The sequence below is a fragment of the Marmota monax genome, unplaced genomic scaffold (genome assembly GCF_021218885.2).
Source record: "Marmota monax isolate L192 unplaced genomic scaffold, Marmota_monax_Labrador192_F-V1.1 WCK01_AAM20220418_F8-fsc00153, whole genome shotgun sequence".
NCBI classification, from domain to species: domain Eukaryota; kingdom Metazoa; phylum Chordata; class Mammalia; order Rodentia; family Sciuridae; genus Marmota; species Marmota monax.
The window spans coordinates 2192183-2209228 of NW_026692146.1; the positions used below are offsets into that span (position 1 = coordinate 2192183).

Here is a 17046-nt window from a genome sequence, read left to right on the forward strand (position 1 = left end):
ATTGCTTTTATTTCTTGAAAACAGTTATTCACAGTAGTTCTTTCATTATGTGTGAGTAGCATTTATTTTCATGTGAGAATGCCTTCTTTTTACATATGTTCAAATGCCTTCTTTCAACAATAGAAGGACTTAACATGTTAATGCCCTAAGATTTAAATAACACTTAGAATTATGTGTTATTTAATTGTTTTCATTGTTTTCTGAAATAGAAGTCAGAGAAATAGAAAAGAGTAGTTAGTCTTCAAAATTGGTGAAAAATTATTGCATAATTATAATTAACATGTTGATGACTTCAGATCATAGAATCCGCACTTCGACAGCTGGAATCCAAGCCCACTGAAGTAGAAGAATTTGTGGAACACTTCACATTTTTGGAAGCGATTTCATCCAAAATTTTTCAATTAGAAGATGAGTACTTCACAATTAATCAGTTGTATTCTGTTGTGAGACATTACCATTTATATATTTCAGAAGAGCAAATTGCCATATATAAAATTCTTTTTGGCAAGTTTCGTCAACTAAAAACAACTATAAAGTTAAATAAAACAAACAGGGAGGCTGCCATAACAAAATTCAGGGAAAAATTGGAAGCAAATATTGCTGGTCTACAAGTGGACGTTAGTAATTTAAAAGCCAACGTAAGTTTTTTGTTTTTTCTCACCAAAAACTTGATCTTCCCTTACTATGCATATAGATATTTGCTTTCTGTGGTATCATAACTAAAAAATTTTAATCCAGTATTCTTAACCTGGGATTCACAGTATGTTAGTAATATGTGAACTCCAATGGGAAATAAAATTATATCTCTATTTTCAGTAACCTCTAACTGGAATTTAGCATTTTCTTCATCTATGAATGAATGTAGGCAACCATCAGCAGCACAGCTGCTAACTTACCAGAGGCTTCAAGAGTCCCAAAGGAACCTTTAGCATAAAAAAAAAGGCTAAACCCCCTGAAACCTTTTTAGGTCTTTGCCTGAGCCTAATGTAATGATAGTTCCAACTTCACTTATCATGTTAGATCTTGGATTATATACTAATGTAATTGTCAGCAAAATGTGTAATTTCTGAATGTTTTGGTTTCTGAGAATGTCTGACTATTGTTGTTTTTTAGATAGGAACTCCTGTTCTGTTTTTTATTGGTACTGGAGTGCAAACAGCAATGGAAATGATTCGGACTTTCTCAGAGGAAGCTGCAAGTTTGGTTAACAAAATTAAAACCTACTCAAGCTATCAGGATCATTTTGATGATCACCAATATCATATGCATTCTCTTAATATGGAAGAAATTACAAATATTGTGCTCTCAGAAATCTCTGACATTGAATGTGACTTAAGTTTGAGGAAAATGTTATGGGAAGCACAAGACGAATGGGGAAAGTACTTTTGGGAATGGAAGAAGTGTTCTCTTCAAAGTATTGATGTAGAATTAGTACAGAGAATTGTTACAAAATTGCTGAATATAATCATTGTACTAGAAAAAGGTAAAAATGTGTTTCTCAAATTTTCTCACTCACCTAGGATTACATAAAATATGGCCTCTGGGCAATGTAATCATTGTCTTTGGTTGACCATTATGGCTAGAGGAACAATATAGTAGTTTAGATAGGAATTATTTGCTGAAACAAGAGATTAAAGCTTTGCCAATAAAAATAAGAAGAAGTAATAACAAATTTTGTTTCCTTTAAAAGTTGATACTGCATGAAAATCCAGGGAACCAGTAGAGTAGAGGAAAGGAGCTAGGTGGAGAGAAGAAGAGAGAAAAGGGGAAAATACTGGAGAATAATATTGGACAAAAAATACATTGTTATATTGTGTACATATATGAATTTGCAACAATGAACCCCACCATTATGTATAATTATAATGCACCAATAAGAACATTAAAGAATTTTTTAATAAAGTAAACAAAAGTCAATTCTGTGGTAGAACTCCAGACACTTGACTCAGATTCTAACTCTTGCTAGAGTATTTGTCCAGAGGTATTTTAATGATAGAAGCCCACCTTCAGAATCTTTACCCAAATTCTATACTATGCCTATGGTATCTTTTGGGAAGTGTGGGAAACAACTAAAAAAGTCATTCTGAGAGGTTTCCCTGGTGCTAATCATCAAATTTGAAATTTTGCCAATGGAGAGAGACTTTTTCCGAGAGGATTCTATAAGATCATATCCTTTCCAGGAGGAAAGTTTTGTTTCACCTAGCCAAGAGATTGTTTTGTTTTTGTTAGACTCCTAGCTTATCACTCAGCAAAACCAACAAAAAAACCCCTGAACAAACAATACAAAATTTTATTTTGCTTATCCCTAAACTATAGAAGAAATAAAGCTATCACAAATTTTTTAGAAAAAAGAAAAACTAGCTGCACATCAGTCTCACTGCTTTAAAATAATACTCATTGTATGCATTCTCAATGTTTTGCTATGTACATGTCTCAGAGAACAATATATGAATTAACAAGTAGACAACACATTCCTCTAGCCATAGTTTCACAGATATAATCTTGTTTGCCAAAGTTGAAACTGGCAAAATCTAAAGTTTGCTTGTTCTTTCTCTCTCTCCTTTTTATTTTTATTTATTTAGTCATACATGACAGTAAAATCAATTATGATATAATTATACAAGCATAGAATATACCTTATTCTAATTAGTATTTTCACATATGTACACAGGAAAATTATTCACTCTACTGTCTTTTTTTTTCTGGGTACCAGGGATTGAACCCAGGGTCCTTACCCACTGAACCACATGCCCAGCCCTTTTCATATTTTATTTAAAGATTAGGTCTTGCTGAGTTGCTTAAGACCTCACTAAGTTGCTGACGCTGGCTTTGCATTCACTATCTTCCTGTCTCAGCCTCCCAAGCTGCTAGGATTACAGACATGTGTCACCACACCTAGTTCTACTGCCTTTTCTATTCCTATCCCCCTCCCTTCCCTTCATTCCATTTGTCTAATCTACCAAACTTCTCTTTTCCCTCACCCTTTATTGTGGTTTTAGCTTCTACATATAAGCAAAAAACATTTGACCTTTGGATTTGGGGGACTGGCTTATTTCACTTAGCATGATAGTCTCCAGATCTATCCATTTACTGGAAAATGCCATAATTTCATTTTTCTTTATGGCTGTGTGTGTGTGTGTTGTGTGTGTGTGTGTATAATGTGATGTGTGTATTTCTATTTCACATTTTCTTTTTTCAATATTTAATTTTTAGTTATAGTTGGATATAATACTTTTATTTCACTTATAAATAAGTGAAGATCAAACCCAGGGTCTCACACATGCAAGGCGAGCGCTCTACTGCTGAACCACAACCCCAGCCCATGTATATCACATTTTCTTTATCCATTTATCCATTGAGGGGCACTTAGGTTGGTTCCATAGCATAGCTATTGTGAATTGAGCTTCTATAAACATTGATGTGACTGTGTCACTGTTGTATGCTGATTTTAAGTCTTTTGGATATATATACTAAGGAGTAGGATAACTGGGTCAAATGCTGGTTCCATCCCAATTTTTTTGAGGAATCTCCATACTGCTTTCTATAGTGGTTGCATCAATTTGCAGTATCACCAGCCCTGTATGAGTGTACCTTTTCCTCCACATCCTCACCAACATTTATTTTAAGTTGTATTCTTGATAACTGTCATTTTGACTGGAGTGAGGTGGAATCTCATTGTAGTTTTAATTTGCATTTCTCTAATTGCTAGATATGTTGAACATGAACTAAACAGACACTTCTCAGAGGAAGAAATACAAAAGTTGTCAAATATAAAATTCTTCTCTTGATCTCCTATTTAACCAGGTCTTGTAAAACATTTTACTATTCAGTGTAGGTTTATAGAAGAAGCTCCATCTGTACAAATTTGTTTTTTAAGATTATTGGTATAGTTTTAGTTTTTCAGGGTCCCCAACTTGGGCTGTTTCTCTATTGCCTCCCCATTTCTCTTATATGTTGGGTAAAAGGTTATAAGAGATGAACCTTCAACTGCTTAGGCTTTGAGTTCTGTACCTCAGTTGTTTTCAAGGACCAACCAATGATGACATATGAACAAGTCATCACCTACATTTCAGTGTTAAAATATTTTCTTTGTGAAATAATAGAAATGGTGGATTTTTTTTCCCCCTCAGCGTTTTTTCTTTATTTAGAAAATTTTCAAAGTCCCCAAACCTGTGACAGACTTCTGAATGTCCATTTTTGTTCCATCTGTATATCTATCTTGTCAGTAAAAATTTGGGAAATCCTGTGGTAGTGGGCATCCTTCTTATCACATTTCCAAGGTAAGTTGGCTCTGAGAGTCTTAGGTTTTAGTTACTATTCTTGACAACCATTTCTCTTTATTTTAATCCACAGTTGATTCATATGGAAGGGTAATGTTAAAGGCCATTATCTTATATTATAATGCAGACACAAAACTGATAGAGTAGTATTACATAACATTAGCAAATCTTAAAGGGAAAATTTTATTTTTTAAATTCATTTGGTTAAAAATGAACATATTGAAGCCTACCGATTTTTATTGTTATTGATAGGTTTACCTAAAAATGATTTGTTAACACATCTTAAGCAATCAGTGACAGATTTTAAACAACATCTACCAATCATCACAGCATTGGGAAACCCCTGTCTCAAGCAGAGGCACTGGGAGGCTCTCCAGGAGATTATTGGAAAGTCAATTAACCTAGATAAAAACTGTACTGTGGAGAATCTTCTAAGCCTCAAGGTAAATATAGTTGGAAAGCAATAGAATGAAATCCTAGAGCATCCAATTGTAAGTAGGCAAGTAAATCTATAAGGGATTGGAATTAGAAAAGATAAAAGTATATAACATGTCTGGGAAAATAGTAGATAATATATGATAGGATCTTATGTAAAATTGGAAGTAGTGGGTAAGCTACTCATTTATGCTGTTGTCATCTAGACGATTAGAAAATAGTAATACTGGTTCTCATATGTGACAAATTCAATAATTTAACAATGCTACTTCTTATAGAACAGAAATTTATACATTTATAGGGACCGAAAAATGAAAAGTACTGCATCTGATTTTATATAAAATGTAAGTATATCAAGAGTATTAGAATGGCTACCAACAATTTGATATTATATCTGAAATGTCTAGTTAGCAATAACTTGATTTGCCATAAAAATTATGATTTTTTTCCAGTTTTTTTGGAGGTAAAAAGTTTTCTATTTTCCTTACTAAGTTATAATATGCTTCTTTTATGTTTAAATTATACATACTATAATCAAAACCAGCATTGCGTCTATAATTCTATTGCACAGAAGAACATGGGGAATATTTTAAGGAATTTAAAAAGAAGAATTTTTAAAGATAACTTTGACTTTTAAAATTAGTTTATATTTCCAGTCCTAATCTAAACCTCTCTCCTGAATTCCAGACTTGTATATCCAATTTTCTATTGACTTCTCTAAGAGATATCTCAAAATTAACCTCTCGTAAATTTTACTTTTGATTCTCCATCTCCCCAATTCGACTTTTCCTCGGTCAGCATTCCCATCCCAGCTAATGGCAGCTCCATTCTTCCAACTACTTACACCAAAAATTATGAAGTAATTATTAAATCTTCTCTTGCTCTTCTACTCTGCTTCTTATCTGAATCTATCATACTTTCTTATTGCTCTAGCCTCCTAAACAATCTATTTGCCAAAGATAAATTCAGTCAGATATCTAGATAATTGCAGAACATTCAGGGTCAATGCCAACAGGGGAATCCTCAGGCCACCATGCTGAAAATCAAGCACAATTTCATTGACAGTTTCATCTTTCAAAGGCTTGGATTAATGGAACTATAACTGGGCAAGTTAAGTTGAGGGTAAGAATTTATAAAACTGAGAGAAGCAGCAAAAATAAAATTAGGCTAGACAAAGATAGGAGCAGAAGGAGGCTTACATGGGATTGGTGGCCTATAATATCCCAGAGGGCTCCAGTGAGCTATCCTCACCTTTCTAACTTGAATGGTTAGCTTCAAAGGGATATCCCTTGCAGTCTGGGGAGGGTCCAAATTAGTTGAACAGGACATCTTAACAAAAAAGAACATATTTTCAACCCTAAAGTACTGTGTAGCCAGGCACTAAAGGAACTCTTCTTCTTAAAGTGAACTATAATAATAGAGGGAATGAAGTGGCCATCAGCAGGCAACCTCAACTGATCTCTGAGAGTTCCTGGATGGTTTGGGTCATCCTATGGAAATTGAACAATTTATCAAATATCTATAGGTGCATAGATGGTCAGGGTTTGGCCTAGAAACTCATCCCTAATTTTTTAAAACCTGAGTTTCTTGGGGTTGACCCAGAGATAATAATCATGCAGCCAAACTTTCTAGGATAGGTCCTAATCCTGTCAATATCATGATATCATATGACAACCATTCTGTCCAAGATGTCATACAAGCTCTGAGAAGCCAATCACATGAAAACTTGAAAGAGGTCAATGGTTTACATAAATGAACATTATCTCTTTATAGTTAATCATTTCCACTTTAGAAAGCTTTGTGTTTTATAATAGAGCTAGATGGTGCCACAACATGCAACTGTGTTATTCAGAGTCACTCCAGGTGAACTTGGGTTGGGACGAAATAACTACACAAAGACAGAGAAAATAACTTTTCCTTGGGATTCTTCAAAGATGGCTCCTCTACTCTAGCTCCCACAAGGGAGGCAGAAAAAAGAGGAGGAAGATGCTCTGAAGTCCCTTTTTATTGAGGGGAAGACACTAAAGAAAGTTCCACCCTAATAAGAGAGGTCAGGTTTCAAGGGATTGAGTCTAGCTTCATGATGTCTTATGGTCAGCAGATTGACATCTTTGAAGGCCACACCCATCTCAGGTACTGTGTGGGGATCATAGGCAGAGCAAGCGAAAAGGACACATATGTCGCCAGCCCAAACAGAGAGGCAACATCAGTCCAGTCCACAAATATACTCATGCTCATAGTTCACACACATACAGCCCATCACCACAAGATGGTTCATTATAAGCATTAAGATTCATCTGAAACTTCTCAGATACTTATAATAGGAAAACAAAACTATTTGTCAATCAGTTTCCAAACTATTGACTATAAAGACTTAACAGTGTTAGATTCACTTGGTTGAAATTTTGCCTTACATGATCAATATCTGGATTTAGTTTTGAATAATCTCAGAGTGTTAGTCACAAAGTCCTTTCTTGGGGCTGGGGTTGTGGCTCAGTAGTAGTGTGCTCGCCTAGCATGCATGAGGCACTGGTTTCGATCCTCAGCACCACATAAAAATAAAGACAATAAGGTCCATCAACAACTAAAAATATATTTTTTAAAAAATCCTTTCTTTCTGATAGTCCCATGGCTTTTTATCTGTCTTTGGCTGAATAATGTATGTTAAAAAGTAAGCCTCTTTCCCAAAACTGTTTGTTAAGACCATAAGCAGTCAGCTGATTTCACCATCCTTACCCCATCTTTGGCAGGTTTATAAGAAATTATGAAAACTAGTCATGCCTGCCCATACACCCTGCTGAGCTGCATGATCAAAACATAGAGATTAGATATCATTCTTCAGTCCCATGAAGGTGACACATGGGAATAGTGGTAGATTCTGTTGATATTTGTTGATTAATTGTATATCATCTTCTGAGAAGCATCTGTTCAGTTCCTTGGACCATTTATTGATTGGGTTACTTGGGGTATTTTGTGTGTTAAGGTTCTTGAATTCTTTATATATCCTAGAGATTAGTGCTCTATCTGATATGCATGTGGTAAAAATTTGCTCCTCAAAAACATCAATCATTATAAACTATACAAAACATTATAAATACATACATGAATAACAAAAGTATATTTCATACACGCAACACATACTTTGTCATTTACATCTCAATATTTATTGAGGTTAATAAAAATGTAAACTACTAAAGCAGTAATGATAGGAATCTTTTATATAATTTTCTTTAAAATAAAACCCAAAAGTATATGCATAAAAAAGAATGCCATCTGCACATACATAATAGGTATATATTATTACATTGACTACAATAAGAAAAATAATTAATTTTCACTAAGAATGAAGACTGTGAAATAGTTAGAATAATTAAAAACTGAAAAGCACTATGTCATTCAGATTTTGCCATTAAATCTCAAGTTAAGATATAAACTTAACTGGAATCAGTTCTTCAATTCTTCTGATGAACCTTTTAAAACATATATTTAGATCATCCATGTTAAATGTTTCAGGAATTGTTTGCTCCACCTAATATTAAATAATAATATGTTCATTTCAGATATTTCAGTATGAAAACAAAATAAATGAAATATCAAACTCAGCAACTAATGAAGCTGCTCTTGAAAAAATGCTATTCAAGATTATCAATCTTTGGAACACTACTCCTTTACGTGTAGTTCTTCATCACACAGAGAAGTACTCTATCCTAATAATTTCATCTAATTTCATAGATGATATATTTGCTCAGTTAGAAGAATCTCAAATCTTACTTGCAACAATTAAAGGATCTCCCTATCTCGAACCCATTAAGGTAAATTTTATGGCAAAGATAAAATGTTTTTATTCTCTACAGTTTCTCACTTTAATTTTTCCATCCTACAGTTTTGCACTTGCTTTTAAATTACATAAGTCTTTCTTATGCTTAAATAGAAGTGAGAATGAATATTTAATAGTTTGAATACTAAAAGTATTTTTTGGGAACATTAATTATTCATGAGGAAGTGTCAGAATGTTTAATTGGGACAGAAAAGATAAATTTAGATCATATAAAAATATGACCCTACAAGCCATGACTTTTTACCAGCGGTGTTCAGTATATCCTGATAATTCTTCAGTGAGTAGCCACACATAAATATCTAAAAAATCATTTTAAAACTTCAAGAAAATCAATAAGATGTGATAATATAAATATTTAATAATAAAATTAAGATAATAGATCATATATATGTACATAAATCTATATAAATATATTGACATATAGAGTTTCAGAGAATGTATACACTGAACAAATAGAAATCACATTATTCAGAAATACACAAATGTTTAGATAAAGTGTCAGTTAGGTGGGCCTTAGAGAGAAAACTCAATGAATTACAAAGAAGGGATAAGTCAAATAGCTTACATGGTCTATTAATGTGGAACAACAAAAAAATGAGCCACAGAAAAATAGCAAAACAACAACAAACAAAAAAAGAAAAATATACAGAAAAATTTAAAAATAAAAATAACCACCTGGATGAGTATGGTGGCACCCCTGTGTAATCTTAAGTATTTGAAGATGAAGGCAGGAGAAACATGAGTTTGAGGTCAAGATGGAAAACAGCAAAACTTTGTCTTAAAAAAAAAATCTGAATATGCAAGAAATGTAATCCAATTTTTTTTTTAACTTAGAAATAAGCAACAAGGAGAAAATTACATATTAAGCCTTGTGACAATTGAAAAGAGCCCTATGAAAATGAATATTTAGAGCATTAAATGCCTTAATTAAAAAGTAAAAATAAAGTTAATAAATGATAAATTAGACACATTTGAGAAGCTGGAAATTCAAATAATTCCTTGAAAAATAGAAATTATTAAAGCTCAATCAAGAAGAAATAGATATCTAGGTGTGGTGGCACGTGCCTGAAATCCCAGTGGCTTTGGAGGCTGAGATAGGAGGGTCACAATTTCAAAGGCAACCTCAGCAACTTAGTGAGGCCCTAAGCAACTTAGTGAGAACCTGTCTCTAAATAAAATATTAAAAAGGACTGGGGATGTGGCTTAGTAGTTAAGTGCCCCCTGGGTTTAATCCCCAGGAAAGATAGAAAGGAAGAAAGAAAGAAAGAAAGAGAGAGAGGGAAGGGGGGGAAGATGGTGGCGAATGGAGTGCATCACCCCCATGTACCGCGTCACTGCGCGGGTGAATAACGAGTTAGAATGGCCAAAAGCTATCTTGTTAGAAATTTCCAGCAAAACTGGGGTGCACTGAAACCTAGAGGAAGGATTTCCATCACCCGAGGATCGGTTACTGGGGCTCAACCGCGAGTGAACTGTCCGCCCAGAGATTCAAGCTGCTTGTTCAGTGGCCCGCCCCGCTGCTAGAGACTGTGGCACGCAAGGAAACGGCGTGCCTAGAAACGGTGTGCTAGCAACGCAGAGAAACGGTGCTGCAGATTCTGTGGGCTCCTGCCGGCTGTGCCCTCACTGTGCTCTGGGCTGAGTTCTGGGTTTGAGATGGGGGAAGGAAGCGGTCCAGTTCTGTCCTCCACACCAGACAGCTCACCGAGGAAGCCAGCGGCCACCATCTTAGAGAGCTGACGTCACCATCGCCAGTTTTCGACAGATTGCAGCTCATTCAGCGATGGAACAGGTGTGTGTCATTTAGACCATCTCCCATATAGCGGGGAAATCACATAAAATCTCTCCCAGGCTTTCCAGGGGCGTGATTAACAGAGTGAGCGTGAATAGAGGCGTGGGGAAAGGTAAAGGCACCTGACCTCCAACTCCCCCCTCCCACCAGCGGCGAAAACAAAACCTGTCTTGCCAGCTCTCGGAGGAGGGGCTAGCGGAGGGAATCAAAACAATAAGGAGCCAGTTCCCAAAATCTGCGCTCCACATCCAGGAAACTGCAGGCCCAGAGTGTAGCTTGAACTGCCAAGAGGTATCACACTGGGAAAGACCTGGCTGGCAGGAGAAGCCAGGGGACTAGAGACCAGGAACAAACCTAAGCTAACAGGTTTTGAGAGACACAGGGGGGGGGGGCGGGGGGTAGGCGGGAGCGGCCTCACACGGATTGTTTCGTACAGCAAAATCTTGGCCTGAAAGGCACAGCACCATCTCCTGGAAGCGAAGAAAATAGAAGCCTAACAGTGCCCCTTTTTTTTTTAATTTTTAATTTTTTAATTTTAATTTTTTTTCTTTTTTATAATTATATTATTATTTTTTAAATGTAATTTTTATTTTACTGCATTTTATTATTATTTTTATTATCATTTATTTTTCTTTTCTATTCTTTTCTCTTTCTATCCTCTCTCCCTCTCTCTTTCTTGGTTTGCTTCCTTACCTTTAACCCATCTTTCCTCTTAAGCATGACCACCCAGATTATGTACAACTTACTAAACACAAATAGATGAATACTACAAATCGGTCTATAGTCCGCCTAAGCCCTTAACTACCCCCAAGTACTCCTGTTTATTCTCTTGTTAATATCCGCCTGCACTTGAGCAACCCCCCAAAGAAGCTAACATATACTAACCTCCATACCATCAAATCGCCCGACCTCAACATAAAATCCTAAGTTCAAACCTCAATTCTATATATGCCATCAAAATATATAGGCCTTTAATGAAACTAATGAATATACCTTAAATCACAATTAAATCCAACATCTCTAAACATTGTCTCCCAACACAAAGGAGATATTGGAACTATAAAAACCAAAACAAATTTAAAGAAGAAAACAGAAAAACAGCAGTCAAACAGAGTGGGAAAGCAACGTGAGCACCATGAAAAAAAAAACAAGGGAAAAAAGGATTACAAACAATGCAGGACAACTTAAATTCACAGGAGAACCTAGAGGCATCAGAAAAATGGACAGAGAAAGAACTCAAGGCATACCTAACTCAGATGGAACGGAATCTTAGAGAAGACTTTAGACAGCAAGTCCAAACAATGAAAGTATACTTTGAAAACGAATTACATAAGCAAATTCAAATAGCAAAGAATGAGCTCTACCAGGAGATAGAGATTTAAAAAAAAACAAAGTAATCCTAGAAATTCAGGAAACCGTAAACCAAATTAAAAACTCAAACGAGAAATTTACAAATAGACTAGATCAAATAGAAGTCAGAACATCAGATAATGAAGACAAAGTTTATCATCTTGAAAAGAATATAGTCAACACAGAAAGGATCCTAAGAAATCACGAGCAATCCATCCAAGAGATATGGGATGTCATAAAAAAACCAAACTTGAGAGTCATTGGAATAGAAGAAGGTGTAGAGGTTCAAACCAAAGGAATGAACAATCTATTGAATGAAATAATCTTAGAAAACTTCCCAGATATGAAAGTTGGAATGGATTGCCAAATCCTGGAAGTCTACAGGACCCCAAACATACAAAACCATAATAGACCAACTCCAAGACACATAATTATGAAGATATCCAACATACAGAACAAGGAGAGAATATTAAAAGCTATGAGAGAAAGGAGGCAGATTATATTCAGGGGTAAACCAGTTAGGTTAACAGCTAATTTTTCATCACAGATGTTGAAAGCAAGAAGATCCTGGAACAACGTATTTCAAACGCTGAAAAATAATGGATTCCAACCAAAAATACTGTATCCAGCAAAATTAAGCTTCAGATTTGACAATGAAATAAAAATATTTCATGATAAACAAAAGATAAAAGAATTCATAGCCAGAAACCCAGCACTGCAAGGCATTTTGAGCAAAACACTACAAGAAGAGGAATGAAAAACAGCACCCAAAACTAACAGTGGGAGGTAACTCAGGAAAGGGAAGAAAAAAAATAACCAAAAAGGAAAAACTAGCCAAATTAAAATAAATAAATAAATAAGCATGACTGGAAGTACAAACCATATATCAATAGTAACCTTAAATGTTAATGGCTTAAATTCACCAATCAAGAGACATAGGCTAGTAACCTGGATTAAAAAAACAAATAAACAATATGCTACCTTCAGGAGACTCATATGATAGGAAAAGACATACACAGGCTGAAGGTGAAAGGTTGGGAAAAATCATACCACTCACATGGTCCTCAGAAGCAAGCAGGAGTGGCCATACTCATATCGAATAAAATCAACTTCAAACCTAAGTTAATCAAAAGGGATAAAGAAGGACACTATATACTGTTAAAAGGAACCATCCACCAACAAGACATAACAATTATCAATATGTATGCACCAAACAATGGTGCTGCAACGTTCATAAAACAAACTTTCCTCAAGTTCAAGAGTCAAATAGACCACAACACAATAATTATGGGTGACTTCAACACACCGCTCTCTCCATTGGACAGATCCTCCAGACAAAAGCTGAATAAAGAAACTATAGAACTCAATAACACAATCAATAACATAGACTTAACCGACATATATAGAATATATCAACCATCATCAAGTGGATACACATTCTTCTCAGCAGCACATGGATCCTTCTCAAAAATAGACCATATATTATGCCATAGGGCAACTCTTAGTAAATATAAAGGTGTGGAGATAATACCATGCATCTTATCTGATCATAACAGAATGAAACTGGAAATCAATGATAAAAGAAGGAAGGAAAAATACTGCATCACCTGGAAAATGAACAATATGTTACTAAATGATGAATGGGTTACAGAAGACATAAAGGAGGAAATCAAAAAATTCTTAAGAGATAAATGAAAATACAGACACAACATATCGGAATCTATGGGACACAATGAAAGCAGTTTTAAGAGGGAAATTCATTGCCTGGAGTTCATTCCTCAAAAAAAGAAAAAACCAACAAATAAATGAACTCACACTTCATCTCAAAACCCTAGAAGACGAAGAGCAAAACAACAGCAAAGGTAGTAGAAGGCAAGAAATAATTAAAATCAGAGTGGAAATCAATGAAATCAAAACAAAAAAAAAACATTGAAAAAATTGATAAAACTAAAAATTAGTTCTTAGAAAAAATAAATAAGATCAACAGACCCTTAGACATGCTAACAAAGAGAAGAAGAGAGATAACTCAAATTACTAACATACGAGATGAAAAAGGCAATATCACAACGGACACTACAGAAATACAGAAGTAATTGGAATTATTTTGAAACCCTATATTCCAATAAAATAGAAGATAGTGAAGATATCGATAAATTTCTTAAGTCATATGATATGCCCAGATTGAGTCAGGAAGACACACACAATTTAAACAGACCAATAACAAAGGAGGAAATAGAAGAAGCCATCAAAAGACTACCAACCAAGAAAAGCCCTGGACCGGATGGATACACAGCGGAGTTTTACAAAACCTTCAAAGAAGAATTAATACCAATACTTTTCAAGTTATTTCAAGAAATAGAAAAAGAAGGAGCTCTTCCAAATTCTTTCTATGAGGCCAACATCACCCTGATCCCAAAACCAGACAAAGACACTTCAAAGAAAGAAAACTACAGACCAATATCTCTAATGAACTTAGATGCAAAAATCCTCAATAAAATCCTGGCGAATCAAATATAAAAGCATATCAAAAAAATTGTGCACCATGATCAAGTAGGATTCATCCCTGGGATGCAAGGCTGGTTCAATATACAGAAATCAATAAACGTTATTCACCACATCAATAGAATTAAAGATAAGAACCACATGATCATCTCGATAGATGCAGAAAAAGCATTCATTCGACAAAGTACACATCCCTTTATGTTCAAAACGCTAGAAAAACTAGGGATAACAGGAACTTACCTCAACATTGTAAAAGCTATATATGCTAAGCCTCAGGCTAGCATCATCCTGAATGGAGAAAAACTGAAGGCATTCCCTCTAAAAATTGGAACAAGACAGGGATGCCCTCTCTTACCACTTCTATTCAATTTAGTTCTCGAAATACTAGCCAGAGCAATTAGACAGACAAAAGAAATTAAAGGCATAAAAATAGGAAAAGAAGAACTTAAATTATCACTATTTGCAGATGATATGATACTATATCTAACAGACCCAAAAGGGTCTACAAAGAAACTACTAGAGCTAATAAATGAATTCAGCAAAGTGGCAGGATATAAAATCAACACACATAAAGGCATTCCTGTATATCAGTGACAAATCTTCTGTAATGGAAATGAGGACAACCACCCCATTCACAATATCCTCAAAAAAAAATAAAATACTTGGGAATCAACCTAACAAAAGAGGTGAAAGATTTATATAGTGAAAACTACAGAACCCTAACAAGAGAAATAGAAAAAGACCTTAGAAGATGGAAAAATATACCCTGTTCATGGATAGGAAGAACTAACATCATCAAAATGGCGATATTACCCTATTACTTTAGGTAATAGGTTTAATGCAATGCCAATCAAAATCCCAATGGCATTTCTTGTAGAAATAGATAAAGCAATCATGAAATTCATATGGAAAAACAAAAGACCCAGAATAGCAAAAACAATTCTAAGCAGGAAGTGTGAATCAGGCGGTATAGCGATACCAGATTTCAAACTATATTATAGAGCAATAGTAACAAAAACAGCATGGTACTGGTACCAAAACAGAAGGGTGGACCAATGGTACAGAATAGAGGACACAGAGACCAATCCACAAAACTAAAACTTCCTTATATTTGATAAAGGGGCTAAAAGCATGCAATGGAGGAAGGATAGCATCTTCAACAAATGGTGCTGGGAAAACTGGAAATCCATATGCAACAAAATGAAACTGAATCCCTTTCTCTCGCCATGCACAAAAGTTAACTCAAAATGGATCAAAGAGCTTGATATAAAATCAGAGACTCTGCACCTGATAGAAGAAAAAGTTGGCTCCGATCTACATATTGTGGGGTTGGGCTCCAAATTCTTTAATAGGACGCCCATAGCACAAGAGTTAATAACAAGAATCAACAAATGGGACTTACTCAAACTAAAAAGTTTTTTCTCAGCAAGAGAAACAATAAGAGAGGTAAATAGGGAGCCTACATCCGGGGAACAAATTTTTATTCCTCACACTTCAGATAGAGCCCTAATATCCAGAGTATACAAAGAACTCAAAAAACTAAACAATAAGATAACAAATAACCCAATCAACAAATGGGCCAAAGACCTGAACAGACATTTCTCAGAGGAGGACATACAATCAATCAACAAGTACATGAAAAAATGCTCACCATCTCTAGCAGTCAGAGAAATGCAAATCAAAACCACCCTAAGATACCATCTCACTCCAGTAAGATTGGCAGCCATTATGAAGTCAAACAACAACAAGTGCTGGCGAGGATGTGGGGAAAAGGGTACTCTTGTACATTGCTGGTGGGACTGCAAATTGGTGCGGCCAATTTGGAAAGCAGTATGGAGATTCCTGGGAAAGCTGGGAATGGAACCACCATTTGAGCCAGCTATTGCCCTTCTCGGACTATTCCCTGAAGACCTTAAAAGAGCGTACTACATGGATACTGCCACATTGATGTTCATAGCAGCACAATTCACAATAGCAAGACTGTGGAACCAACCCAGATGCCCTTCAATAGATGAATGGATAAAAAAAAATGTGGCATTTATACACAATGGAGTATTACGCAGCACTAAAAAATGACAAAATCATGGAATTTGCAGGGAAATGGATGGCATTAGAGCAGATTATGCTAAGTGAAGCTAGCCAATCCCTAAAAAACAAATGCCAAATGTCTTCTTTGATATAATGAGAGAAACTAAGAACAGAGCAGGGAGGAAGAGCAGGAGGAAAAGATTAACATTGAACAGAGACATGAGGTGGGAGGGAAAGGGAGAGAAAAGGGAAATTGCATGGAAATGGAAGGAGACCCTCATTGTTATACAAAATTACATATAAGAGGTTGTGAGGGGAAAGGGGGAAAAAGGGAGAGAATTAAATTACAGCAGATGGGATAGAGAGAGAAGATGGGAGGGGAGGGGAGGGGGGATAGTAGAGGATAGGAAAGGTAGCAGAATACAACAGTTACTAATATGGCATTATGTAAAAAAGTGGATGTGTAAGCAATGTGATTCTGCAATCTGTATATGGGGTAAAAATGGGAGTTCATAACCCACTTGAATCTAAAGTATGAAATATGATATGTCAAGAGCTATGTAATGTTTTGAACAACCAATAAAAAAAAGAAATGAAAGAGACAGGGGGGAGGGGAGGGAGGGAGGGAGAGAGGAAGAAATTACTCGAATTGTCCTTTATTTATTAAAGATATTGAAATTATAGGTTAAAAATCTGCCCAAAATAATTGTGTGATCCTAGATGGTTTTACAACACAATGGAAGAAGAAAAATGTCAGTTTTATATTAATTCATAGAAAATTGTAGAGAAATAAATCCTTCCTAACTTATTATGTGAGGCCA

General features: G+C 35.3%; 1 protein-coding gene across 1 annotated transcript in view; it reads left to right on the forward strand.

Moving 5' to 3' along the window:
• Dnah14 (dynein axonemal heavy chain 14) overlaps positions 1-17046 on the forward strand; it is a 376944-nt gene that overhangs the window by 115529 nt on the left and 244369 nt on the right. The window contains exons 17-20 of the mRNA XM_046419847.2: positions 297-642; positions 1118-1483; positions 4533-4723; positions 8276-8527. Coding sequence (XP_046275803.1) covers positions 297-642; positions 1118-1483; positions 4533-4723; positions 8276-8527 — 1155 coding nt within the window. The remainder of the gene's footprint in view (positions 1-296; positions 643-1117; positions 1484-4532; positions 4724-8275; positions 8528-17046) is intronic.